Below are 24,261 nucleotides of genomic sequence, written 5' to 3' on the forward strand. Positions count from 1 at the left end.
AGAGACATTCAATACTACCAATTTCAGAATACGTTTAAAAAGTGTTTGGGACTACCAAAACAAAATATTAAACAGAATTTAGAACTAAAGGGATCTACATTTTGTGAAGGAAGATTCCTTGTAATACTCTTGTGATATTAATGTGTCTTTGAAAATCCATCAATAAAACTGCTAGACTTCTGGATTTTAAAAGGAAAATGTACTAAAAAAAATACAACCTTAAATTATTGCCTTTAGCTTTTATTCTCTTCGGCAAAGAATAAGCTTAAACAGGCCTTTGATAGATATAAAACACTCCCCAGTCAACAGCAGAATCCTGTCTAGTCCAAGAATATTATATGAATTCTGCAAAGTAAAGCTAAAGTATTGTTTGCAAGATTGTAAAAACATTATGGTCAGTATAATCAGTCAATCTTGATAATTTATACTGATGCTAATTTTGTATACCACTGAAAACCTTGTATATATTCATAACAAAAGAGTGTGCATTTCCCTCTTTTCTTCCATACTCTTGCCTCCCATTCTGTCTCTTTCTCTTTCTTACTTTCTCTCCTGGCCTCCTTACTTTCCCTCCCTTTGTCTTTTCTCCTTCATCTACTTTCCTTCTTCAGCTCCTCCTCTCCTTCCTCCCTCCCCTAATCTGCGTTTAAAGATCTTTATTTTTTACTAAAAATCAAACCATGTGCATTGAAAATCCTACAACTATTAGATATAACTCAACTTTACTTTGTTACTGTAGATAATTCATTAAAATTATGGGTATTATTTCATTTTACTTCAAATGTCTTCTAATTTCACTTGGCCAAAAATAAACTAAGAAAACACAATTTTGCCTTTTGTTATTCTTTCTAATTCTCCAGTCTAGGGAGAAGTTGATATAATCTGATAGTCCCCCTACTGCCTAGTCTAGAAGAGTAGTCAGGTTTCCCAAATGTTTCATCAGTTTTATCAACTAGTCCCTACTGCCTTTCAATATGTATCTATGATGATATTAAGTAGAAGGGATGTTAAGCATCTTCATTTCCATGAATATTGCTTTCAGAGCATATCATAGGATCTCCTGTAATTTCAGCTTCATGAATTCATTTAATCAATTAAAAACATTAAACTGCCTCAATTTTTGATCAATGTGACCAAGAGTCTGAGGAAAGCAGAAGTATCCATCTCCCACGTTTGCACTAGCTGGATATTGGCTTTTTTCTAGCCAACGCAGGCAAGTGTTGAGAGAGTTCTCTAGCAGATGAAGTCTAAGGGCAGGTGTTGCTTCTGCCAACTAAGAGTAGGAACAAGGCCAGAGGGCGGGACTGATGTCAAGTAGTGCCTCATACCTCTCTCCAAGAGCCAGGTTTCTGATAGCATAGTCTTTTGATGATTCTGCATTGACAGAACTATCACCTGTATGCCACCCAGAAAAAGGGTTCTTCCTCTTCCCTACCTACAAATATTTCAAGAGAAATTATGTTCACGAACTGGCCCTTCATACTTATGAAGTAACAACTCTTGTGTTAATATATCTTTTATTTATACAGACATTCATGCTTTCTCTCACCTAAATACCTTGTATGACAGATGCAGGGGACAGAGTGCCCTTCTGGGGATCCAAGCCCTATGTTAGGCACTGCACATATACCATGGTGGATGGAAGAGAGAGCACTTGCTCTCTAAAAGCCTGTAGACCAAGACACAATGCGTGGAGTGCTACTGGAGCACAAAGGAAGAACACCTGTGGGGAGGTGGTGGTGGTAGTGTCAGAGAAGGCTCCTTGCAAGATGAGGCATGTACATGGAGACCTCAGTGATGAATAGGGTTAGCCAAGAGAAGAGAGGAGGGGGAATGTCCAGGAAGAGGAAACAAGACATTCAAAAGCCCAGAAGAAAGAGAAAGAGTGGCTCTTCCAGAGGAGCTCAATGTACCGCAATATAGCAGTTGCATGGGAATTGCACAAGGCATGGGCATTACTGCAGAGTGAAGGCATTTTGTACTAGTAGAGAAATGCTGACCTTTCTAACAACCCTGTGAAGGGTATTAGTCCTATTTATAGATGAAGAGACTGAAAAAAATTTAAAAAAAAAATAAAGAGAAAGGAGTCAGGTGATCTGTTCAATTCACAAAGCAGAGTTGAATTTCTACTGAACAGTGCAGAGGTTAAACATAAATATATATATTTGAAAGGAAACAAATATAGTTTTGCAGATTTGGTTTATTTTTATGGTTTATATGATTTTGACTCTAACTTCAGAAATACTCTTCAATTTCTCTAATGTATGCTTACATTAAATATTTTTAAAGCAGACAAATTAGTGCTTGCATTAGTCAATTTGGTTTTATTACTTCTGCCTCCAGAGCATTTTATGAACATAAATTCTTATTATGCATAAGTTTTCAAATAAAAGCAGCTGGACTTATTGGTACCAAGAGTTCAATATTACCTTTTTGTGATTAAATATGCAAAGAAGTGACTGAAACAAGAATGCTATTTTGCTATCCTTCTATACCAAAATATAGTTTTGATGAGTTAATGAGGAAGACAGTATTTGAAGATAAATATTAATGCAAAAAAGCATGAATTTTGAGCTTTATATAAATGTAATTAAAGCATATGTTGTCTTCAATAAAGCTTTTATTTAGAGAAATCTATAAAGCAAAACAAAGAAATTATTGTCACAAAAGTCAGTATATTTGCTACTTGTTTGGGAGAGGTTGAAAATTACAATCTGCAAAGAGCACTTGGAGGTTTCAGTGGGCAGAAAATCCTCGCTTTTTTGTTTGTGTGGTGGTTATATGGCTGTTCACTTTATAACTAGTTTATAATTCTACATATTTTCAGTTTTGAGTATTGCAGTTTTTTTTGTTTGTATGTTATATAACAAAATACAAATGTAAAAAATAACTTTTAGCAAGACAATACACATTATTACATTTACCAGTATATAATTCTAACAAGGACCCTTACATTTTCTATGTTATCAAACATAGAGAGAAATTAATTAAATGATTCTCAAATATAGCCACTCTAATTTTGGTATTATATTGCTCTATAATTATATATTTAAACATGATGTGCTATGGCTTCAGTGAACCAAAATCATAAATCTGTAGATGTAACAGAAAATTATGAACAAAAAAGTCATTAGGAATATTTATGTTTAATCTACATACAATAAAATAAATTTTAGAAAATATTTTTGGGGATGGGCAGATTATTTTAAAATTATCCTGTATAATATTAGTTGGATAAATTAGTTGGACAAGACTATTCTGATTGGATCCTCAGAAGTTTTGGGAAATAATTGTATGGAAGTTATTATTTTTTTTAGTTCTTCAGTTTTTATAGTTCATCTTATTAGGATTTCTTTAAAGGATTTGTGTTTTCATTAACTTGATCTACGTTTGTCAGAAATAGTAAACTTCAGAGAAGCAAACAAGATGGGTAAGATACAACAAGTAAGGCATTACAGAGAGATTCCTGTAATAAAAAAAATTGACAAATTGATTGTTTTAGTAATTGTAGATAACAGGTAAATTGAAATTTTTAAACATGTTCAGAATGATTTTAATCCTTTAACTTTCCCACTTCTGAGCTAGATCTATTCTAGATCTACAATACTTACAATATACAGAGAAGAACAGATTTCTATAAAATATGATAGCATCTAGAAAAACAAAATAAAATTCTGAGAAAACATTCAGAACAATTCTGAAAAATTTAGAACAAAATTCTGAGAAAAGAAAATTCTAATCAGCTGGAAATTTGTCTATGAAAACTGAAACTGGTTAGGAAAAAATCAAATCTAAGACCATAGATAATATCTTTTAGACAGTACTTATACATGTAAAAGTCTTGTTTTCTTTTACACCTTAATGCGACAAACACTGAATTATAGTAAATTCATATGGTTCTTCTGTGTTGTTCAAAATATAGCTGTCATTTACATCAGTGAATCATTAATCAGACAGGGATGATTTAGGAGTTAATGTACATGATATAAGTAACTATCTCTTTGTGGGTATTTTAATGATCATAATGAATATACAGCCTACAAAAATCTGATCTGTTAAGGCAACTGATTTAAGGCCACATGGCTTACCAGAGGAATCTCCCTCAGGTTATCCAACTGTTAATCTAGTAAGATCTATCAAAATTCAATTTAAACATCACCACATTTGTTCTAAAGTGAATAAGATCATGAATTATGATATTATATTTATGTAATAGTGAATAGTACCTCTAAGTTTAAGTTTTTCACCTATAAATAGGTATTAATAAAACATACTTTATGAAAGTTGTTCTGAGGATAAAATCCAAAAATGAATGTAAAACAAAAAAACACTTCCACATAATAGACCCTAAAACATCATCCCTTCACCCCCAACTGATGCCTTCCCTGTCCCCAGGTGACTTGGTTTGGTCATCCTCTTATTTGCTTGACACCTGAACATACTGTTATTGGAGAACACTGAAATTACCCAAATCTATTTCACCCAATATTCTGTAAGCTCTTTAGGAGTTTCATGTATTCTCTGTGTATGGCAGTGTTGGGTATGTTGTACAAACTTAATTATCTGTTAGAGGTAAAAAATCGCTTAAATTGCCTTGGTAGAAGCATCATGGTTATGCTGCGATGTCAGTCATGGCTGATGAAGAAAGGTTACTTAGTACTTTAAGATACTGAAAAGAAAAATCATTTGTGAACTGGATTGACAAAAGTCCCATTCATTGCAGGATAACTGAGACCACTTTAGGATGAAATGAATCTTTTTTAAAAAAAAAATAAATCTGAAAGAGATTGCTCAATATAGCACTTACCTGCTCTTGATGTTGACTGAGTGGTCTAGAGTGGACCAACCTTTCTGGCAGTTTTCGATCCAGACCATGTCCATTTTCCAAACGAGACTCCCTGGGTTTGTCAAACCAATCTGTTTCTTCACGACGCAGGTGATAGGCTTTGAAGACCAAGGAAACATCAAACATTGCAACTCTAACAAATACAGATGACAGAGGGCAGCAGATGTTCTGAAGTAGCAACATGCTCCAGGCTTATTAATCATTCATGCATTTCAAGCACAATTCCCAACAGGATCAGAAAAATCATTTCCAATATTATGTTAAAAATTTTGTACCATGGAATAACCTAGAAAAAATAATGTACCACCTGTGAAACTTTTCAAAGCAAAATAAAACAAAATTTAAATTTAGATTAGGTGAAAGAAGAAATTTAGAAAGTGATTGAATAAATAAATGAACAATGAATATTTCTCAAAGGTCATTCTATTCAACCTCAGTCCATCAGTTCTACCTCCTCACCTCTCCCCACTACCCATCACCAAAATCCAAGGAAAATATATTCCTTGAATACAGAAGATTCTGTTATTTTCCCACTCTCATATCAACCCAGTACCACTATGGCTCTGGACATCAAGTGAGCATTTTTTGAAAACATGACATTTCTATGACATCCATAAATTAACAAAAGCATTTATTTTTAGGAGAATCCCAGGTATCATTGCTAGGAACATGTGTGCCATGATCACCTGGTAGCCTGATACTAAAAATATATCTATTAGCATTTTTCATTAAAAATTAAACAATTATTTTCTGTGGGCTCACATATTTAGGAATTAAAGAGTTGGTTAACTGCTTTTTGTACTTAAAATGTGCCAAAACTTGACATCTTAAAATACTTTTTTGAAAATACAACAATATTTCAGTATATAAATATTATTTTAAAAATTTCATCCCATTCAGTTCTTAGTACTTCCAAGGTCTTTTTCTTATTTAGTGCCCCCAAATCACTGTTTACCTAATATACAGAATTTGACTTTATCTAATTTTATTCTTTGTAAAAGGATCCCTAATTAATAGTCTCTGGAAATACATTATTGCTTCCTAAATGGCAGATGGAGTACCCCTTCTCAGGTGCTCATCCTGAAAGATCTGTTGAGGATGCTATCAACCTATGCCTTCTTGAAACTCTAGCTTCTACAATGCCGTACTACTGAGTGTTCCTCTCTAACTCATTACAGTTCTCTGTCTACATCACTGACTTCTCTTCTACTACTTTCTCCCAAGACTTTTTCCCAGGCAATTTCCATTAGTTCTTTACTGGCAGGGCTGGCAAACCCATAGCATATACAGCATTACTCACCTCTACACCTCCCGTGATCGTGGTCAACGCCACTGATTAACCACAGCACTTTTCCCGAATAAACACAGAATGATAGATGATGTGTCATAATTTAGTCAGTCTTAGATTTGAGGAAATACGATACATACCTGGTTTGTGGTTGCATATGTACTTATCTTATCTCCCCTATTAGCCTCTAAGCTGCTTGAGGGTAAGGCTCATGTCTTCTTTTGTTGTTGTTTTTTTTTCTCCCTCAATACTAAAAAAAATGCCTTGCAAATGTCATAATATTCATTAAATATTCAGGAAATGAATGAAACATAGGAAAATTAGTCATCAACTAAAGATAGCTAAATATCCTAAATTATGATAAGCTCATGTTAAAATAAATATTAATTTGTCCCTTGAGTCTCATTAATAGTTACACTATCTTTTCTCACAATCTACTCAATATTTATTATGGTTTTTCAGAGTTTTAATTTGACACCAAGTGACTAAATTTATGAAAGAAATATTTAATATAAACTTGATAAGTAAATAGAAAATCTGTTATTTAATCTCTAAAACTTATTAGATTATCAACAAACACACTAACATCATTTTATAGTAATTTTTGTATATCTCTATTACTTATTTTTCATAAAAAAGCCTATACTGATTTTAATAAATGACTATCTTAGATAATGCACTACATGATTTCACTTGAATATACAACTTTGCTTAATGCATTTAAAATAACGATTCTTTAAAATGTTTCCTTGGTTGTGTCTATACAGATAAGGCAGAATCTCAACCTGATATAAATTTTGTCAATTTATTTCCGATTCTGATGACATACTTTGATTGTCTGTTATGTCTTATAATGACTCTATACATAACCAAGTTAGGATGGCTAGCATGCTTTGCATAGGAATTTATAGATCAATGAAGAAAAACCAGATTAAATAAATATGCTCTATATTGGATTCTGTCTTCATCATTTACAGCAAGTTGGACATAAATGCTAATTGTTTATAACTACAATTGTCTGACCTGCCATGGTAGATCCGAACTTTAAAAACTAAATTTTATAATAATAATAATATTTTCCAAATTAAAGAATTTTGCTGGAGATTAACATCCCCTCGTTTTAAGCCATTGATATTTTCTTTTCTTAAATGTAAAATGCAAGAAACCTATTTTGGGGTCTAGCATTATTCACATTATTGACTGCAACAATAGTTATACAAACAGCTTACTTCTATTCTGTATGAAATATTCAGTGGAAAGTTTTTAAAAGACTGTATATACCGATGCTTTTTTATTTTTTTACATGGAGTATATTTTGAAAGAACGTTTTCAACAAAATATTTGCGGTTGTAGAAATACAACTTGACTGTTTCTAGTTTAGTTTTTCTCTTAACCATGAATGGATATTAAGTTGTAGACTTCAAGCTGATGGTCATAAATAGTAAGCAATATAAATTACCTACCTATAAATTACCTACCTAGATTATACCTCAAATGAGATTTTTCAAAATTAATTGGAGTTATATAGAATACATCTGAAAAACATCCTGTTGTCTATAACCTAGAGTTTGAGTTCAGAGAAAGCTCAAAAATTTGAAATCAGTTAAATTTGCTTTGTTTACGTGCTACTAAATAGCCTGTTGGAATGTTATACTTTTCAAAGTTGTTTTAGTATCATTCAAACACAGATATAGTATATATTTGGTTAATTTTTATTTTAAAAATCCCTAATATTTCATGAGTTTATAATGTCATGAGTTATGTAATTGGGAAGAATATTTTCTATTTTTCTTAATTACCCAAGGAATCCAAGATTTCAAAAGAAAAGCAGACCACTGTTCACCAGAAAAAAAGTGATATGCTTATGAGATATAAACACAAAGAAAATAGATAACATTTTAAAACATACATCTTTTAAAGATAATCACTACAATTCACACACATAATATTACATATGTAATTCAGTTTGTTATAGTTTTTCTTTGTAGAATTCTATATCAACATAATTTTTATGACTAAATTTCTTGTCTGCTTAATTTAAAAATACATTTTAACTCAATTTGATTTTGTGTAAATTTCATTGTAATTGTTTACTTCTCTGGTGTCATCATTACATATTTCATAATTTTGTATGCTGCATGATGTCTCATCCAAATTAGTTTAAATAATTTTCTGGAGATTAACATGTTTTTAAGCTGATGATATTTCCAAATACTTGCCAAAATTGTATTTGATAAGTATTCTTTGATGTGTCTTGATATTTTATCAAAACAAGTTTTCATAGTCTTTGATGACTATGAGTACACATCATCCAAACATATAAATGAGAAATAAAAATTTGGTTATTTTTACATGGTTGTACGTAAATGACTGCTGTATTTTGGAATATCTAGAAACATCTGTATGGCTGGAACCATGTTGGCAAAACATCTGTGATGAATAAATCAATTTGTCAAATTCTCTCCAGGTATATGTTCATCATGCACACACAGATTTTACGTGTTTAGTTATGTGACTGACCTGTTAGTTTTTGTTTTATTTTGCTATTTTACGGATACAATTATTGAAGAGCCTTTTTATTCTTCTGCAGCAGTCATTGTATATATATACTTATATACACATATAATGTGTGTAAAATGTGGATTGTGAAAAAATAAAAAAAATAAATGTTTCTGCATTATATAACTTACTTAACTACGTAGATTGATTCAAACAATCGGCTAAATAAAAAAAAAAACCACACAGAGTGTTTTATTTAACTGGCTGGTTATCAATAAAAAATGGTCAATCCAATAGCCTGTAGAGAATAAAACAAATCAGGAAGTGACTAGTCTCTTGGAATTTCACTAGAAAAAGCAGTCTCTCCTCCTTCAGATCCAGTGATTACCTTAGTCCTGATCAAACCTACATTTGAACTTCTAAAATCATATTGGTGTCTAGATATAGAAGAAAGAAAATCCTTTTCATGAAAACATATTTCCTGTAAGTCCTCAGGGAAAATGTTAGATTTAAAATAAGAGATGTTCATGTTAACTTAGTGCTTTGCAATCTCTAAAGCCATGAAGTAATACATTTTTATGTGATGAGAAGTATTTTATTTTTAGGACTCAAACCACACCTACATTCAAATGTATACCACAGAGGGGGAAAAAAAAAAGAGCCAAGTGTCATGAGTCCTCTTGGCATGGGCAAGACTTCACATCTCTGTACCTGTCCAAACATGTCTTCTAATTTAGACTTGGTCTAAGTCATTTTCTAAAATCCTTATGCTTCTATATGATTAAACAAAGAAAATTACCATAAACCAGTTTTTAGTTAAGTATGTACTTGCCATAAATCTCTTGTTCAATATGAAAAACTAGTAATAACAATTTAGGGCAAAAAATGGAATAATGCAAAAAGCAAAGCCATGGAAAAGGCTAACTGAACACACAAGGAAGGCTTCAGCTCAAATAGCTAAATTCACAAAAGCAGTGTACAAATTTCCAATTTTAAAATCTAAACAATGCTTCATACATATTGACAAGCATGTGGATAATACTATTATTTACTGTCAAAACCATATTTAGTACTAAGCTTTCTAGTATGTAATGCAAAATGTACAAGCTTGTCAATTATTACATTCATAATGAAAGAGATTAAAATATAAACCTTTTATTTAAGTAGAATTATAAAACTCTACATTATGTTAACATTAGGGACTTATTTATTTATTTTAAAAGCACGTCTTTGTTTTTATTTATTTATTATTTTTTTATTTTATTTTTTATTTTTTATTAGTTTCTGTTTTATAACAAAGTGAATCAGTCATACATATACATCTGTTCCCACATCCCTTCCCTCATGCATCTCCCTCCGTCCCACCCTCCCCATCCCACCCCTCCAGGTGGTCACAAAGCACCGAGCTGATCTCCCTGTGCTCTGCGGCTGCTTCCCACTATCTATCTGCCTTAAGTTTGGTAGTGTATATATGTCCATGCCTCTCTTTCGCTTTGTCACAGCTTACCCTTCCCCCTCCCCATATCCTCAAGTCCATTCTCAAGTAGGTCTGTGTCTTTATTCATTAGGGACTTATTTGAAAGTTCTCAAAAGGAGAACATTCTCTGAATTAACGAACACCGATCTCACAAAATGATATAAATAATTTTCTATTACAGAGTCTAGCAGAATAGTACTTAATGGCTCAAAACCTTATTCATTTCACAAACTGAAAGAAACTAGTAACTTTAAAAATGCCTTTTTAAAAAAATAAAAGAAACATACAATGAAAATATTTCCAACTATAGATTTAAAGGATGACCGTATTTTATTGACACAATTGTTTGGTAATGGTTTTGGAAAAGTGGACACCAAACAAATCAAGCAGACAACCAAGAAACAACAGTAAAAGAATAAACTAAAAAGAAATAAAGAAGAGCATGCTACAAAATCTACACACAAGATAAAATTTCCATTTACAAGAAATAAAATTGAAGTAAACATGCAAAAGACGCACCAAGAAAAGTAGAATACGTCCTTGGAGAAGGAAAATTAAACATGCAGAAACACAAGAGTTTGAGTTTTGAGAGTAACAAGGTAGTTTGAGGCCCAATTTACCTTCACTGTCTGACATGGCATGTTGGAAGTCATCCATGATGAAAGCTATGTCACGATCGTAGCCTCGCGTCCGTGATTCTTCTCTCATGTGTTGTTGAACTTCAGGCAATGAGTGACTTGATCCAAACTGATCCCTGGTGTCTGCAGATATTGGTGGCAGGGGTCCAGCTGCAGCCCTGGCCATTCCCATTGGCTGGCCAACAGGACTGAGTGGACTTTCCTCTTCGGAATTCTGGGCCACAATTGGTATTCTTCCTCTACTCTGGCTAATCGGCAAACTGGTAGGCTTAGTTCTGCCAGAGGGTGATGCATGACTAAAGGAAACATCTAGAGCTTCCGCCTCTTGAGCTTTCAGTCTTAGAGAAGAGCTGGAAGAATCTCTTTTAATTGATAAATCAAGCCCGTAGACAGAGGAAGGTCTGGAAGAAGGTCTGGACCTGCTGCCACTGCTGTATGGCTTATCTGCTTCATCCTGCAGAGCTGACCGTATGGTATTTCCTAATGTGCCCAGCCCTGTGCCAAGAGATGATCCCAAAAATTTGTGTTGGTCTGTAATATTTTTTCTGAGGCCAAAAGTGATATCATCTTGAAGAAGCCTTGCCCTGGAAGAAATGCCACCAATAGATGAACTGCTAGAAGTCATATAGCTCGAATAATCAGGTTCAAGGTCTCTACTTTCTTGAATAGGTGAAAATTTGGACATTTTAGGATCAATTAGTGATTTCTTATGCTTTGACTGCTTTTGATAAAGTATGGCTGCTGGTAGCTGTTTTGCTGCTTGTTTTTCAAGTGTGAGTCTACTAATGCTATACTTTTCAGATTTTGGAAAATGTCTATAGCTAGTATCGGCATGGTAATAATGGGAAAGACCAGCGAGGTGATCTAAGCTCTCTGCCCCTCTACGGAATTCTTGTTTAATCTGATGTTTCAGAAGCTTTAACTCATAAGGATCCTCCATCGGGTCTTCCTCTGCTTTCACATAACTATGCAATCTGGAAGAAGTCTGCAGAGGTGCTAGGAAATCTGTCACTTCTTGAGACCTACGTGTCTCAGTGGTTCTAAGGAGACGGTCTGCTTTTGACAGATCTTTTTCATGAAGGCTAAATGCAGTGCTTAAAGCGGCTGTTCCTTTTGTAATATCTCCAATGTCATCAATTAAGACATAATTTCGTGGAGTATGATGGTCAATATCTGCATAGAAAGAGTCTGCCGATATGCTTGATATTGGGCTGCTTGCCATGCTACTTCTTTCCTCCAATCCTATTCTCAAGTCTAAGCTGTTGTACTTACTACCAAGGTGGGAAACAGCATATGTATTATCAGTAGAAACAGGCGCTATCATCAGGGGTTGGTTGCGAATCACCTCATAGTTTGAAGTTATCTTGGGCTCCAAATATAATGCAGTTTGCCGGGGCTTTTGTTGTATCACCATCATCTGCGATGGTAACTGATAAGCAGGTTGTGGTGTTGGGGTAGGTTGAGCTTGAGGTGTGAAGGACATCGTTGCCACAGCTTGGAAGGTTGGCTGAGTCTGATAAGGTGAAACTTCCTGATGGTACAGAGTCTGTTGCTGAAAGTGGGATTGTTGGGTGTATGGGGTGGGTGCTTGGGTAGGAAGAGCAGGGGAAGAGTATTGGTATTGGGTATAAGGACTTGTAGGAGGAACTAGCTGAGATTCTGTTTGGGTTTGTGGTGGTATAAACTGGCTGAACTCAGTTTGGGGAGCAGTTCTCGGTCGCTCTATGCCATGCTGACTTTCGATTCGGGTTGGTCTGGTGCTGCTGACCTCACTGTCAGACATGTAATCACGATCCTCAGCTACTCCCTGGAGGTAGGCTCGCTCTCTCTTTTCTCTCTCCTTTAACAACGCCTCTTTCCTCCTGTTAATCCCCATTTCCAGGTACCGTAATTTGGCATCAATCTCCTTCTCTTCCTCATCAAGTTCTGCTTGTTTCTTTCTAAGCTTTGCAGATTCCCTCTCCACAAGATCGAGCTCTCTGTCTATATCCTGGAGAATCTTGGCTCGTGCCATCGTATTGGTTCTGCAGATCCTTCTCCTGGAAACTGTGCCCACGGTGCTGTATGTTGACTGAGTTCCCGTGGAGGTCTCCTCGGGAGGTGGGTTTGGCAGAGTTCTCTTCACTTTTTTCTGGGTGCCAGAGGGTGCCGTGGTTTGAGAACCTTTTGTCTGTAATTAAGTAAACAAAATACAGTACTTTATCATCAAGGAAAAAAAGTAAAAGGTCAAAAAAACCATAATTTACATTTAAATAAAAGTGAGTTCATATATGTTTTAGCTATGAGTGCATAATAAAATTAAAATTCTACACATAATTTCAAGTATTAGTCACAAATGCAGTTAACTGAAAAATAATTTTCCTCTTCTTGGTAAACTGATTATTTATTATTACAACTTTGTAACATTAGAAGTGAATTCTGAAATCAAGCACAGAGTACACTGCTAGGCAAGATTATATTTTAGTTAGACTCTTAGGAGAACTCTTAAAAACTCATTTTCCATCCTATTTAATATACATAATATTACTTACTGAAGGTATGCCCAGAGTATTTGTGTTAACTACCTAAAGTTTAAGTTATATTTGTTGAAGATGGTCATTGTCCTGTTGAATTGTTTGCTTCTATCTTCCCATTTCTACTTTCACACCCTGAAGTGACTGTAATTCTTATTCCAATCATGAAATGTTTTGAAATGAAATCCTCTCATTCGCTGTCTTTTTTTCCCCAAGAGTTATCTGAACCAACTTCCTATTTAATCTTTCAATATTTTTCTGACTATTTGAATTTTCTATTTTCTTTCAATGCTATTATTCTTTAGTAATTTCAGCTTCTTCTTAATGCTTTAGTAACTTCTACATGAAGCAAAAGGAAATGACTACAATTCAAAAACTCATTAAAATCTTTAAAAAAATCAGATAAAGTTTATCAGTGAGCTGTCAGATATTTTCAATTTTATTTGGTTAATTTGTCACAAACTTGAATTCTAAGAATCACTGGTCTTGAGAATCATACAATTTTAGAATATCAGAACATGAGAGATCATTTTGACTATAATTAAAATAAGCTGATATACTCAAAGATACCCAACAATGTAGCAGCATATTCACAACTAGATCTCAGGCCTCTGCCTTCTAGTTGCATATTTACTTTTTTCTTCTTACTAATAATACAAAGACCTTAATTCTTCCCTTTTTCCCAATCACCAAAAATTGAGGACCCCAAAATAACAAAAAGAATATCGGAATTATGTCTAATTAATTATATCATATTTGTCCAAGACCCTGTACTTTTTTTTTTTTTTTTTTTTTTGCGGTACGCGGGCCTCTCACTGTTGTGGCCTCTCCCGTTGCAGAGCACAGGCTCCGGACGCGCAGGCTCAGCGGCCATAGCTCACGGGCCCAGCCACTCCGCGGCATGTGGGATCTTCCCGGACCGGGGCAAGAACCTGTGTCCCCTACATTGACAGGCGGACTCTCAACCCCTGCGCCACCAGGGAAGCCCAAGACCCTCTACTTTTATTGCCTTTTTACTACTCCCAAATTTGTTACCTTGGTTTTTTTAATCTGTTTTCTGTTATTTTTCTGCTCCATTTATCAACCTAATTGTTTAATAGAAATCAGAATCAGAAGCAATATCCTAAATATCAATTGAGGTTTATGTGTATTTCTGAAATTTTAAATATCTGAATGCAAATTCACAATGAATAAATGTTGTGAGTTTGTAAAATATGGCAGAGTGATTTTGAAATAGTAGCTTATCCTCACAGAGAAATCTCAAGGAATATGGGGAATTGGAGCCACAAAGGCAGCTGTTTGGCATGTTATTTATTCTCTCTCACCCTCAATTATTTTCATTGTATTTAATACTCACAATCAAGTCATAGGGTTGTTATGAAGAACAAATGAGACCTTTGTGTAAAATATTTAGTACTCATTGTAGGCATCCATTAAGTATTATTTCCTTGTAAAATCCCCTTATTTCCACAGAAAACTGTGGAAATTGGTAAATTCATATACCAAATATTAAAAAAAAACTGTTTTTTTGAATAAATGAATGCACGTTATTATGCTTTTTAATAACTGACCATAATAAAATAGTAATAAAATTAAAATTGAAATCTTACAACTACTTAATAATTTTCCAAAATACTAACATATATATGTCTTCTGTTTTTAAAAACTTTTTTCACAATAATCTTTTCAGTTCTCTGAATATAATGGAGCTCAATAGGAGGCTGAATTTAATGACTGTTTCTTTTCCTAGACTAGCATTTGGAAGATTTGGTATATGCATTAAGTTTTCAAATTTAAGATGTTCATGTGTACTACATGATTGTGGTTGTGAAATTGTTTGAGAAAGAGTGTTTAAGTGTATTACTCTGAAAGTGTAATAGCATTGCATAATATGAAGACATTTGAAAAGTCTTACGTTAAAAGAATTCTCCTCCCTACCAAAGGAGGTTAAAAACGTGCACGAATTAATGTAACACTAAAAGCTGATCCTAGCAGAGAGAAAACACACAGAACAGAGAAGGTAACAACGGAATGGAGTAAATAGAGAGAATGAAAGAAATTTCTGGGTTGGACACACACATTTTGAAAATTAATTAAAAAAAAACAACTGAAGGCATCCATTAAATGGGTGCATATATTTGTTGAGTGAAAGAATGAAGAAATGAAAGGGTAAAAGAAGAACTTGTGATTTTCTGGTGTGTTACTATTTTTAAAAATTCTGAATCAAGAAGTGAATTTCCGAGAATTCACTGTGTGGAATGAGAGGAAAGATACGAAAACACAGGAAAGATAAAACTACGAGGATCTGTAAAAAAGACTATAGTATTAAGTGTAATGGTTATAATGAACTGGAAACTGATAGTAGTTCTTACTCTTTATTGCTCACACATTTATGCAATTTCTCTTAACTTTATGTTTACAAGTTTATAGTTCTCACTTGAGGGAGTGTGCTTAGTCATGCTCATTTTTTTGCAGTTTTATAAAATCCTAGGTTAAAGAAACATTCCAGGTATTAGGGATTTCTAATTATCTTTCAGGGTTGCAAATATTTAATGATCCATGACTTATGTTTATTAATATTTTGTGTGCCACGGATGTGAGTCATGGAAACAAGTGACAAAGTTGGTTGGTAGAAGCTAGGTACTTACTCAGTTAGTCTAGCTAACTACTCAGTCTCCACAAATCGAAATAGCTTTGCTGTTCTTTCTTTTTTTTTTTTTTTCTTTTTTTTTTTTTTGGTACGCGGGCTTCTCACTGTTGTGGCCTCTCCCGTTGCAGAGCACGGGCTCCGGACATGCAGGCTCAGCGCCCATGGCTCACAGGTCCAACCGCTCTGCGGCATGTGGGAACTTCCCAGACTGGGGCACGAACCCGTGTCCCCTGCATCGGCAGGCGGATTCTCAACCACTGCGCCACCAGGGAAGCCCGCTGTTCTTTCTTGATAACAAAGTTGGAGACTCATCAAGGTCTCAGCCATATTCTTCCCAAATGACAGAAAGTGTAACACTGATTGAAAGCTTAGTGTCTCAGGCCAGACTTAGAGTTTCAATCCTGGCTCTGCCTTTACCAGCTGTGAGACCTTTAGTAAACTGCTTAAACTCCCTGGGCCTCAGTTTTCCTATATGTAGAAGAGGTCAATATTTATTGTTACATTATTGGTTTGGCTAAGGAGTAAATCAGTTAAAACAAGAATCTAGATTAGTTATAATCCAGAGGACAGACATAAATATAGTAGAGAATTTAAAGTGATGTATTGCCAACTTATAATTTAAAAAGAACAGCCTTTTGAGACAATAAATAACTTCAAAACTGACTATTTAATTCCAATCTAAACAATATAATATAAAATAAGAGTAGAGAACCCCAAAAGAGAGAACCGAAACATAACCTCTTAAAGATCATCTATATATAATTGCTTAGAAAAGAACAAGAGATGTATAAAAGAAAGTTTATCATGATTAAAGCTGATGTAGTTGGAGGCCATGATTAGAGATGACAACAACAATCTAGAAAAATCTCGGTGTCTAGTAAGATTTTCTTTCCTTGATGACTAGCTTGGTAAAAGTTTTCAGACAGATCTGGTGCTCTTAATCTGAAAAATAATCATACTAAGTAACTGTAAAATATTTTAAAATAGCTGTGCAAATAACAGACCAAGGGAAAAGAACAGAAAGTCCTAAGAATAGAATGGAGGTTGAGGAAGACTGGAAGAATATCTAATTTCAATTGCAATACCTAGGAGGTAACAATGTTAAGAAGCAAACAAGCTCCAGCATAAGTTTTGCTGTCCAAAGGTTTTTTTTTTTTCATATTTATTGGAGTATAATTGCTTTACAATGTTGTGTTAGTTTCTGCTGTATAACAAAGTGAATCAGCTATATATATACATATAACCCCATATCCCCTCCCTCTTGTGTCTCCCTCCCACCCTCCCTATCCCACGCCTCTAGGTGGTCACAAAGCACCGAGCTGATCTCCCTGTGCTATGCGGCTGCTTCCCACCAGCTATCTATTTTACGTTTGGTAGTGTATATATGTCCATGCCACTCTCTCACTTTGTCACAGCTTACCCTTCCCCCTCCCCATATCCTCAAGTCCATTCTCTAGTAGGTCTGTGTCTTTAATCCTGTCTTACCCCTAAGTTCTTCATGACATACTTTTTTTTTTCTTAACAAAGTTATTTTAAACAACATTCTCCTTGGGGGAATCCACTTATACCACGTATCTTATAAAGGAAATAAATTTTTCCTTGCTCTGAGGTGTCAGGGTTATTAATAAAAAGAACAATAGCTAAAGTATATGGATACACTATCCTGAGGACTTTAAATATACATATCTGCATGATCTCACTGTTAAAATAATCTAAGCTTAATCTAAGAATGAGAAAAGTTGAACAAGCAAAAATAGATGCTAGACCAAAATTATTAATTGATTGCTATATATAATAAATATGGCAAAATTCAATTTATTTATTTATTCCAGGAGTTTGCTTAGTATAATTCTAAAATGTATTTTTCTGGATAATAAAGGCACAGAGCTAAGAGGTAAGAGACAGAATGAACACAAACCTTATTCTCAAAAAACTCATGAATCAGGAATATTTTTTAGGATGTTTAATGAAGAAACTACCTCAGCCTTTTGCTAAATAGCTCTTGTGTCAATATCAGAGATACTCTTCTAAATCACTGTATCACTAGAGAGACTTTGGAATGTATCTTTCATTTTATAAATATAGAAAGCCATACCTGCTACTGGAAATCAATGTTCATCATGATAATATCTTCAATTTTTAAGTTTGTTCTTTCAGTAAAACAGGAATGATTTTTATGAAGTCCCTGTACTTCTAGAAAACGAGAAATGTAGATTCACTTCCAAACAGTATAATTCCACATAGATTTATAGATAAATAAGATACTTTGATACAGATAAATATATAATTTTCTAGAGAAAACATAACCTCTTAAAGATCATCTATATAAAAAGTCGGAAGGTGAATTAGAGGAGTGTATAAAGAGTGTATTGGGACCCAGAATAAGAAGGATTTACTTTCATCTTGGGCAAGGAAAGATGGATTAAGACATAGCAGAAAGCCTTGGTATTGAAGAAGGGACTGGACTTAAATAGGAGAATAGTTTCTATGTGGAGGGAATAGTATAAAATGTAAATTTCCGAGAAACACCCAGGATTATCTGGTTTAACTTCAGCCTGGTGATGCATTAATATCTGTGAGATGGAAACACATACAGAGTGGGGTTTTATGCAAACAGAAAGAGGAAAAATGGAGAAGCAAATAATACAATTTAAATGTAAAATAGATTACATATATATAATTTATATGTAAAATATATACTATGTTATAATTACATATGTATTATATATATAATATATAAAGCCCTTGAAATCTGTATATTAAAATCTCCACTCATTCCTTTTCCTTTTCTTTCTTTCTTTCTTTCTTTTTTTTTTTTTTTACAGATGGAAAAGGCAACCCGGGTTATTACATAGTGGTCAAATTTACTCCAATACCACGTGAAGTACCAGGACAAACCATCAAACTGTAAATGTGCAATCATTGGCAATGACTTGCAATACAGTGCACTGGGTGGCAAGCACTGTGGCTTCATCAAAGAGAAAACTGTGACAGCCAAATTTAATTTCCTTCAATGATAATGTGGCAGTCCACACAGATAACATAGAAACTGAAAATACAATCTCACAGGGCTTCAGCAAAACATTTTACATTGTCCCTTGACACAGTCGCCAACAAAGTTTTGGACTTAAGAATGGAAAGTGTTCATATAATTTGCCAGGGACCTGCATGCAGACTATGACTATTCATGGTCCAGCATCAATGTAAGTAACTAAAGTTTCTTAACCTTGGCAATATTGACATTTTTCCCAGATGATTCTATGTTGGGGTTGGGATGGCTGTTTTGTGCATTGTAGGATGTTTAGTGGAAACTCTGGCCTCTACCCACCAGATAACATCAGCATATCCTACCCCAGTCCTGTCAGTCAAAAATGCCACTATGCACTGTCAAATAGCTCTAGGGGGAGAGGGAGGCAAAACAGTCACTGGTTGAAAACAACTGATGTCAGAGGATATACAAGATGATGTCTTCAGAAAGAGATCACTGGTCTACTGTCATTTAGCTTACGTATTGATGAAGAGACTGCTAGTATTTGTATGTCACAGTGCCTTAGTCTGAATGGACAAGACAGGGATTTCGATGATGTCTTGAAAAAGAGAGCTCTTGGGATAAAGGGTGAAAGAAAAAGAGATATTACAGGCTATGGTAACAATCTGAGCAAATTAATAAAATGTATTATTTTGTCTTGTTATAAATTTGTTTTATGATCCTAAAATTAATCCCTGTATTTGATAGGATAATTCTTACTTTTTGGATTAACATGAACTAACATGCAGAAGATAGTCAACCAAGTTTTTAAAAACACAGTTTTATTAGAGAACAGGAAGAAAAAAATAGATGCCTACAACAGTAAGAATGTCTCTTCAGTGCAGAAGATTAATCTTTCTAGCTTAACCTCATAAAAATCTTGTGAAATTTTCCACAGCTGCAATAACTATGGAAAAATCAGAGGATAAGGAATTGCCAGTCTGATTGAAAAATGATGTAAATGTTAGATCTTTGTTAAAAGTTGCTTTTTACTCTGAGTTCAAAAGAAGGATCAATGGTGTAATTAAAAAGGGATTACAAACTTAGGGGGAAATGACAGGTATTTAGTTTGAGAAATTAATTACCAGAGTCACTAAGGGAGGTCAAGTGGATAGCTAACCTCAATTTTAAAATTGAGAAATCCTTGCCAACTAAAAAATAATTTAAGAGAAAAGAATCGAAACAGTAACCATAAAAATCAAAAACACCTATCTGATAGCTCAGTGAAAAAATGTGAGAACATGCTTATTGTTTACTGTACTGACTACTGAGATTATGAGTAAGACATGGTCCCTGCCCTTCAATTGTGCAGTATGAATACAGAACTGGAGGACAGAAAATGCTCTCAGAGTCATCTGTCTCACCTTACTGGGAGTTCTCCTAATTCAGGGCCTGCATTCACTTTGAATATGAGAGTAAGTCTTTGTCTTGGTAAGAACACTACTACTCATACATACTATGTGCTCTCTGACATTTTACTTCTGCTCTGTACCTGGTCATTCCTTCTTCTTAGGATATAAACATTACCTGTGTATAAAGATCTATGCCTCTTAGTATTAGGCAAGTAGATGAAATGTCTAGGATATTTTCCCCTTCAAACAAGACAGCTCTTTAAAATATATGAACATTGGGGCTTCCCTGGTGGCGCAGTGGTTGAGAGTCCGCCTGCCGATGCAGGGGACACGGGTTCGTGCCCCAATCCCGGAAGATCCCACATGCCGCGGAGCGGCTGGGCCCGTGAGCCATGGCCGCTGGGCCTGCACGTCCGGAGCCTGTGCTCCGCAACGGGAGAGGCCACAGCAGTGAGAGGCCCACGTACCGCAAAAATAAATAAATAAATAAATAAATAAAATAAAATAAAATAAAATAAAATAAAATAAAATATATGAACATTGGTTAGCATACTCCTTTAACTTTGGAAAGTTAGGATGGAGGATGAAGATGAAGCTGTAAGAGAAACACAAGGCTGCAAGCTGGAAAATATGACTATACGTCCTTCCTTTAAAAAGGACTAGAAGCAGAGTTTCACTCTCTGAAATGTCAATGAAAGCATTAATTCACCTTCCAGGGGTCTCTCTACCCCAATATCTACAGTTTCTAGTTTTGAGACAAAAATAGCAGTTGAATATAAAAATATTCAGCATTCTATCCTATACATTGTATCATTAATAATGTGCTCCCAAAATAGACCCATTATTTACCACCATCCCACCCTTGCCCCTACACCCAGCTAAAACATTCCAAACGTTGAGTGCAAGGGCTCAGTAATTTCTATTGCTGTAAGATATACAAGAAAAATGAAAGCCAACGGAGGAGTGACGTGTGAAAACGAAATTCTAAATGATACCACTCATGGAAAAATACTTTAAAAACTGATAAAACATCTAGAATCCACTAGGCATTGCAATAAGGCACAGTGCCTGACACACACAAAATAAAGCCATCAAATTTCTTCAACTAGAGTACTGTGGAATAATTTCATAACTATTTCCATGAATCAAACTCAAAATAAGCAGTATCATCATTGCTATGAAAATATCACCGAATCACTGAAAAAATATAAACACCTTTATCAATAAACAGTCTTGAGTCTCTACAGCTATGGGAGAGAATTTACCATTTGTGAATGTACTTGAAATTGTTAAAGTAGGTCTTTAGTTGTTGTAATATTCTAGTAGCCAGAAAAAGGTGAGAAACTGAATCACAAGACGTTATTAGTCAGAAAATAAAAACAAAGTAACAGAACATATTTAAAAGTCACACACAAGTTATTTTTCAAAGTCTAGTAGCAGAGGCAAAAATGTTCTCCAATTAATATTTTGAGAGCGGCACTCAATATTTCATCGGGCATCTTTAAGCTTTTCGTTAATGTGCCTATTGCCCCAGTTGGTCTTGTTTTCTTGCTTAAATTCACTGCTCTTGGGCTGGCAGCCAAGCAGAAAACTAGTTTCCACCTCACTGGACAGAAGCATCAGAGATGTCAGTCTGTGCAACACGTATTGCCTTCTATTTTCTGGAATGTCCCAAACAGATTAATTACTTTTCTCCTAAAATCTGTGTACGGTATTTTAGAAAGCCCTCTTAGAAGTTTGTAAGGTTATCATTTTTTATACATATGTATGTGTATGTATTTCTCCCTCCTCCCTTCTACCTTCTATCCCTCCCATCCATCCATCTTTGTTATCTCTAGATTTTACATTTTCATTAGAAAAACACGTTTCTGTGCAAGACTACAGATATATTTCTTCACTGGTGTGTTGCTTCATTCAAAATTACATTTTCTTGATCATTTTCCTAAGAGAAAAGAAAATGCTTAAAGGTACTGATGACCTCCTTTTTCTTTTCCTTTTAATCTCCCAACATCCAGTTATTACTATGTTTAAAATCACTTTTTGTAGTTATTACTTCAAAAATTTATTGGGGCAGCAAAACATATTTTGCCTATAGGCTCTTAGCTAAGCAGAAAGAAGGTTTGATAACGAGTGAGTATAAAGAGAAACAAAGAAGTAATTTAAAAGCACTGACTAACCTAAAGGCTATGAAAACATGATAGCATAAGAATTAAAATCAGATCAGATCACTGGAAAATAAACACAGATACCTCCTATTTTCTCATTTCTATACCATTTAACTTTTACATAGTGCTGCTGGACTAAGAGACGGAATGCTATGAAGAACTATCTAACGTTGATTCCTTCTTCAAGGGCAAAACCATTTACAGTTCTAACATGCTACCACAAGATAATGACTACATCCCTTTACCAGAAAATGTGTTAATGGTTTATACGAGCAATTTGAAGTGGAAAATTAAAGTTAATAAAAATTTCCAAGAACATGAAAACTTATCCCAAAACATAAGTGTATATTAAAAAAGTAAGATACATCTCTTACACCTGCTTTTTTTCCCAGCATGCTGAATATTATAGTATTGCCTGCCTGTGACTTACTTCATTTTGAGAACAAATTACTGATCCACAAAGAGGGATGGTAGTGATTCCAACGCTTCCAAAAAAATCTCCTCATTTGCATTTCTCATTGACAATCTCTCATCAGAACAAAAATAATTGTATTCAGAACAAAAATAACTGTATTTCAAATGCTGTAAAATGTAAATCTCTAATTATGCTACAGTTTTGTACATGGAGTATTAGAATGATGATTGATTACTATGTGATATGTTTTCCAGCACTTCAGATCATTAGCAATTTGAGGAATGATTCAATAACTACTTATCTAAAGCCATGAGAAACATCATGACCTTTTAACAGTGGCACAGTTTTTACTAAATTATCTTGAGATAATAAAGATATTTTATGTTTACACTCTTGAAATGCCTAACCACAAAATCACAGGAATATCTATTATTGTTTTTTGTTCCTTTCTCATTGATTAATAAATCCTCTGGCCTATAAAACCTTGGAACATGACATTAAGATACTTCTGAGCTGCTCTGGCCTACATGTGTGCAGTAAATAAAAATAGTTCTTTTTCATAAACATAAATCACATGAATAGCTTCCAAAAAGTTAAATTAAATAACAAAATTTCCTTGGCAAGTAGGACCATGGTCCTTCTTCCATATAAACTGGAGAACCATCTGGTTCTTTAGAAGACAGTGTTATTAAGAACTGATAAAGGATGGCAATTAAATTAAGTGGCAAGAAATATTTTTTTTTTGGTCTTCTAAGATGATAAAGCTCATGCACGGACTTATGTAAATACAACAATATTTTTTCTAAATGTTATTTTAAGAGGTTAAGTTTTCAATTCTTAATTCTATAAATTCAGTTACATGAGAACAGAGGTATACTTCGATGGGTGATTAGATGATTTTCCAAATGGATAATTAATGAAACCTGAGCTTACTGACTGCAGTGCATTTGAGTGAGCATTTACAGGCATCAGCTCATGCCATAAATGGAAGAACTGGTTGAAAGTGCCGCAAAGAAGCTTTTTCTAAACACAATAACATTGTTTTATTAGAAACATTACTATCATTTTAATACCTATGACACACCGAAGAAATTCATGCACATTTATTAATGTCAAAAGGAGAAATGTCATGATGTCGGGTCTTCATGAAGTATCCTAAAACTCTCTACAATTAGCGCTAATTAGTACTTTAAACAGTGATTTCAGCTCAACCTTCTAAGAAGTAAATGACTAACCCATAAAAGTAGCCTCTATGCCCGGAGACTGAGCTCTGTGATTAGGACTGAGTTTTATCAGAAAAAACACTGGAGACTTGTCTTGTCCCTGTCATGTTAAAATATACTATCTAACAGGTCAGAAATTAAAATATTAAGAGTGATTTACTTATGTA

General features: G+C 34.3%; 1 protein-coding gene across 1 annotated transcript in view; it reads right to left on the reverse strand.

Annotated features, from left to right (window-relative positions):
* The window catches only part of PCLO (piccolo presynaptic cytomatrix protein), a gene marked incomplete at both ends in the record, with an annotated part of 388,228 nt that overhangs the window by 166,724 nt on the left and 197,243 nt on the right, over positions 1-24,261 (reverse strand). Inside the window, 2 exons of the mRNA XM_079711001.1 lie at positions 4,808-4,944; positions 10,731-12,918. Coding sequence (XP_079567127.1) covers positions 4,808-4,944; positions 10,731-12,918 — 2,325 coding nt within the window. The remainder of the gene's footprint in view (positions 1-4,807; positions 4,945-10,730; positions 12,919-24,261) is intronic.

The sequence above is a fragment of the Hyperoodon ampullatus genome, assembly GCF_949752795.1.
Source record: "Hyperoodon ampullatus genome assembly, chromosome: 9".
Taxonomy (NCBI): Eukaryota; Metazoa; Chordata; class Mammalia; order Artiodactyla; family Ziphiidae; genus Hyperoodon; species Hyperoodon ampullatus.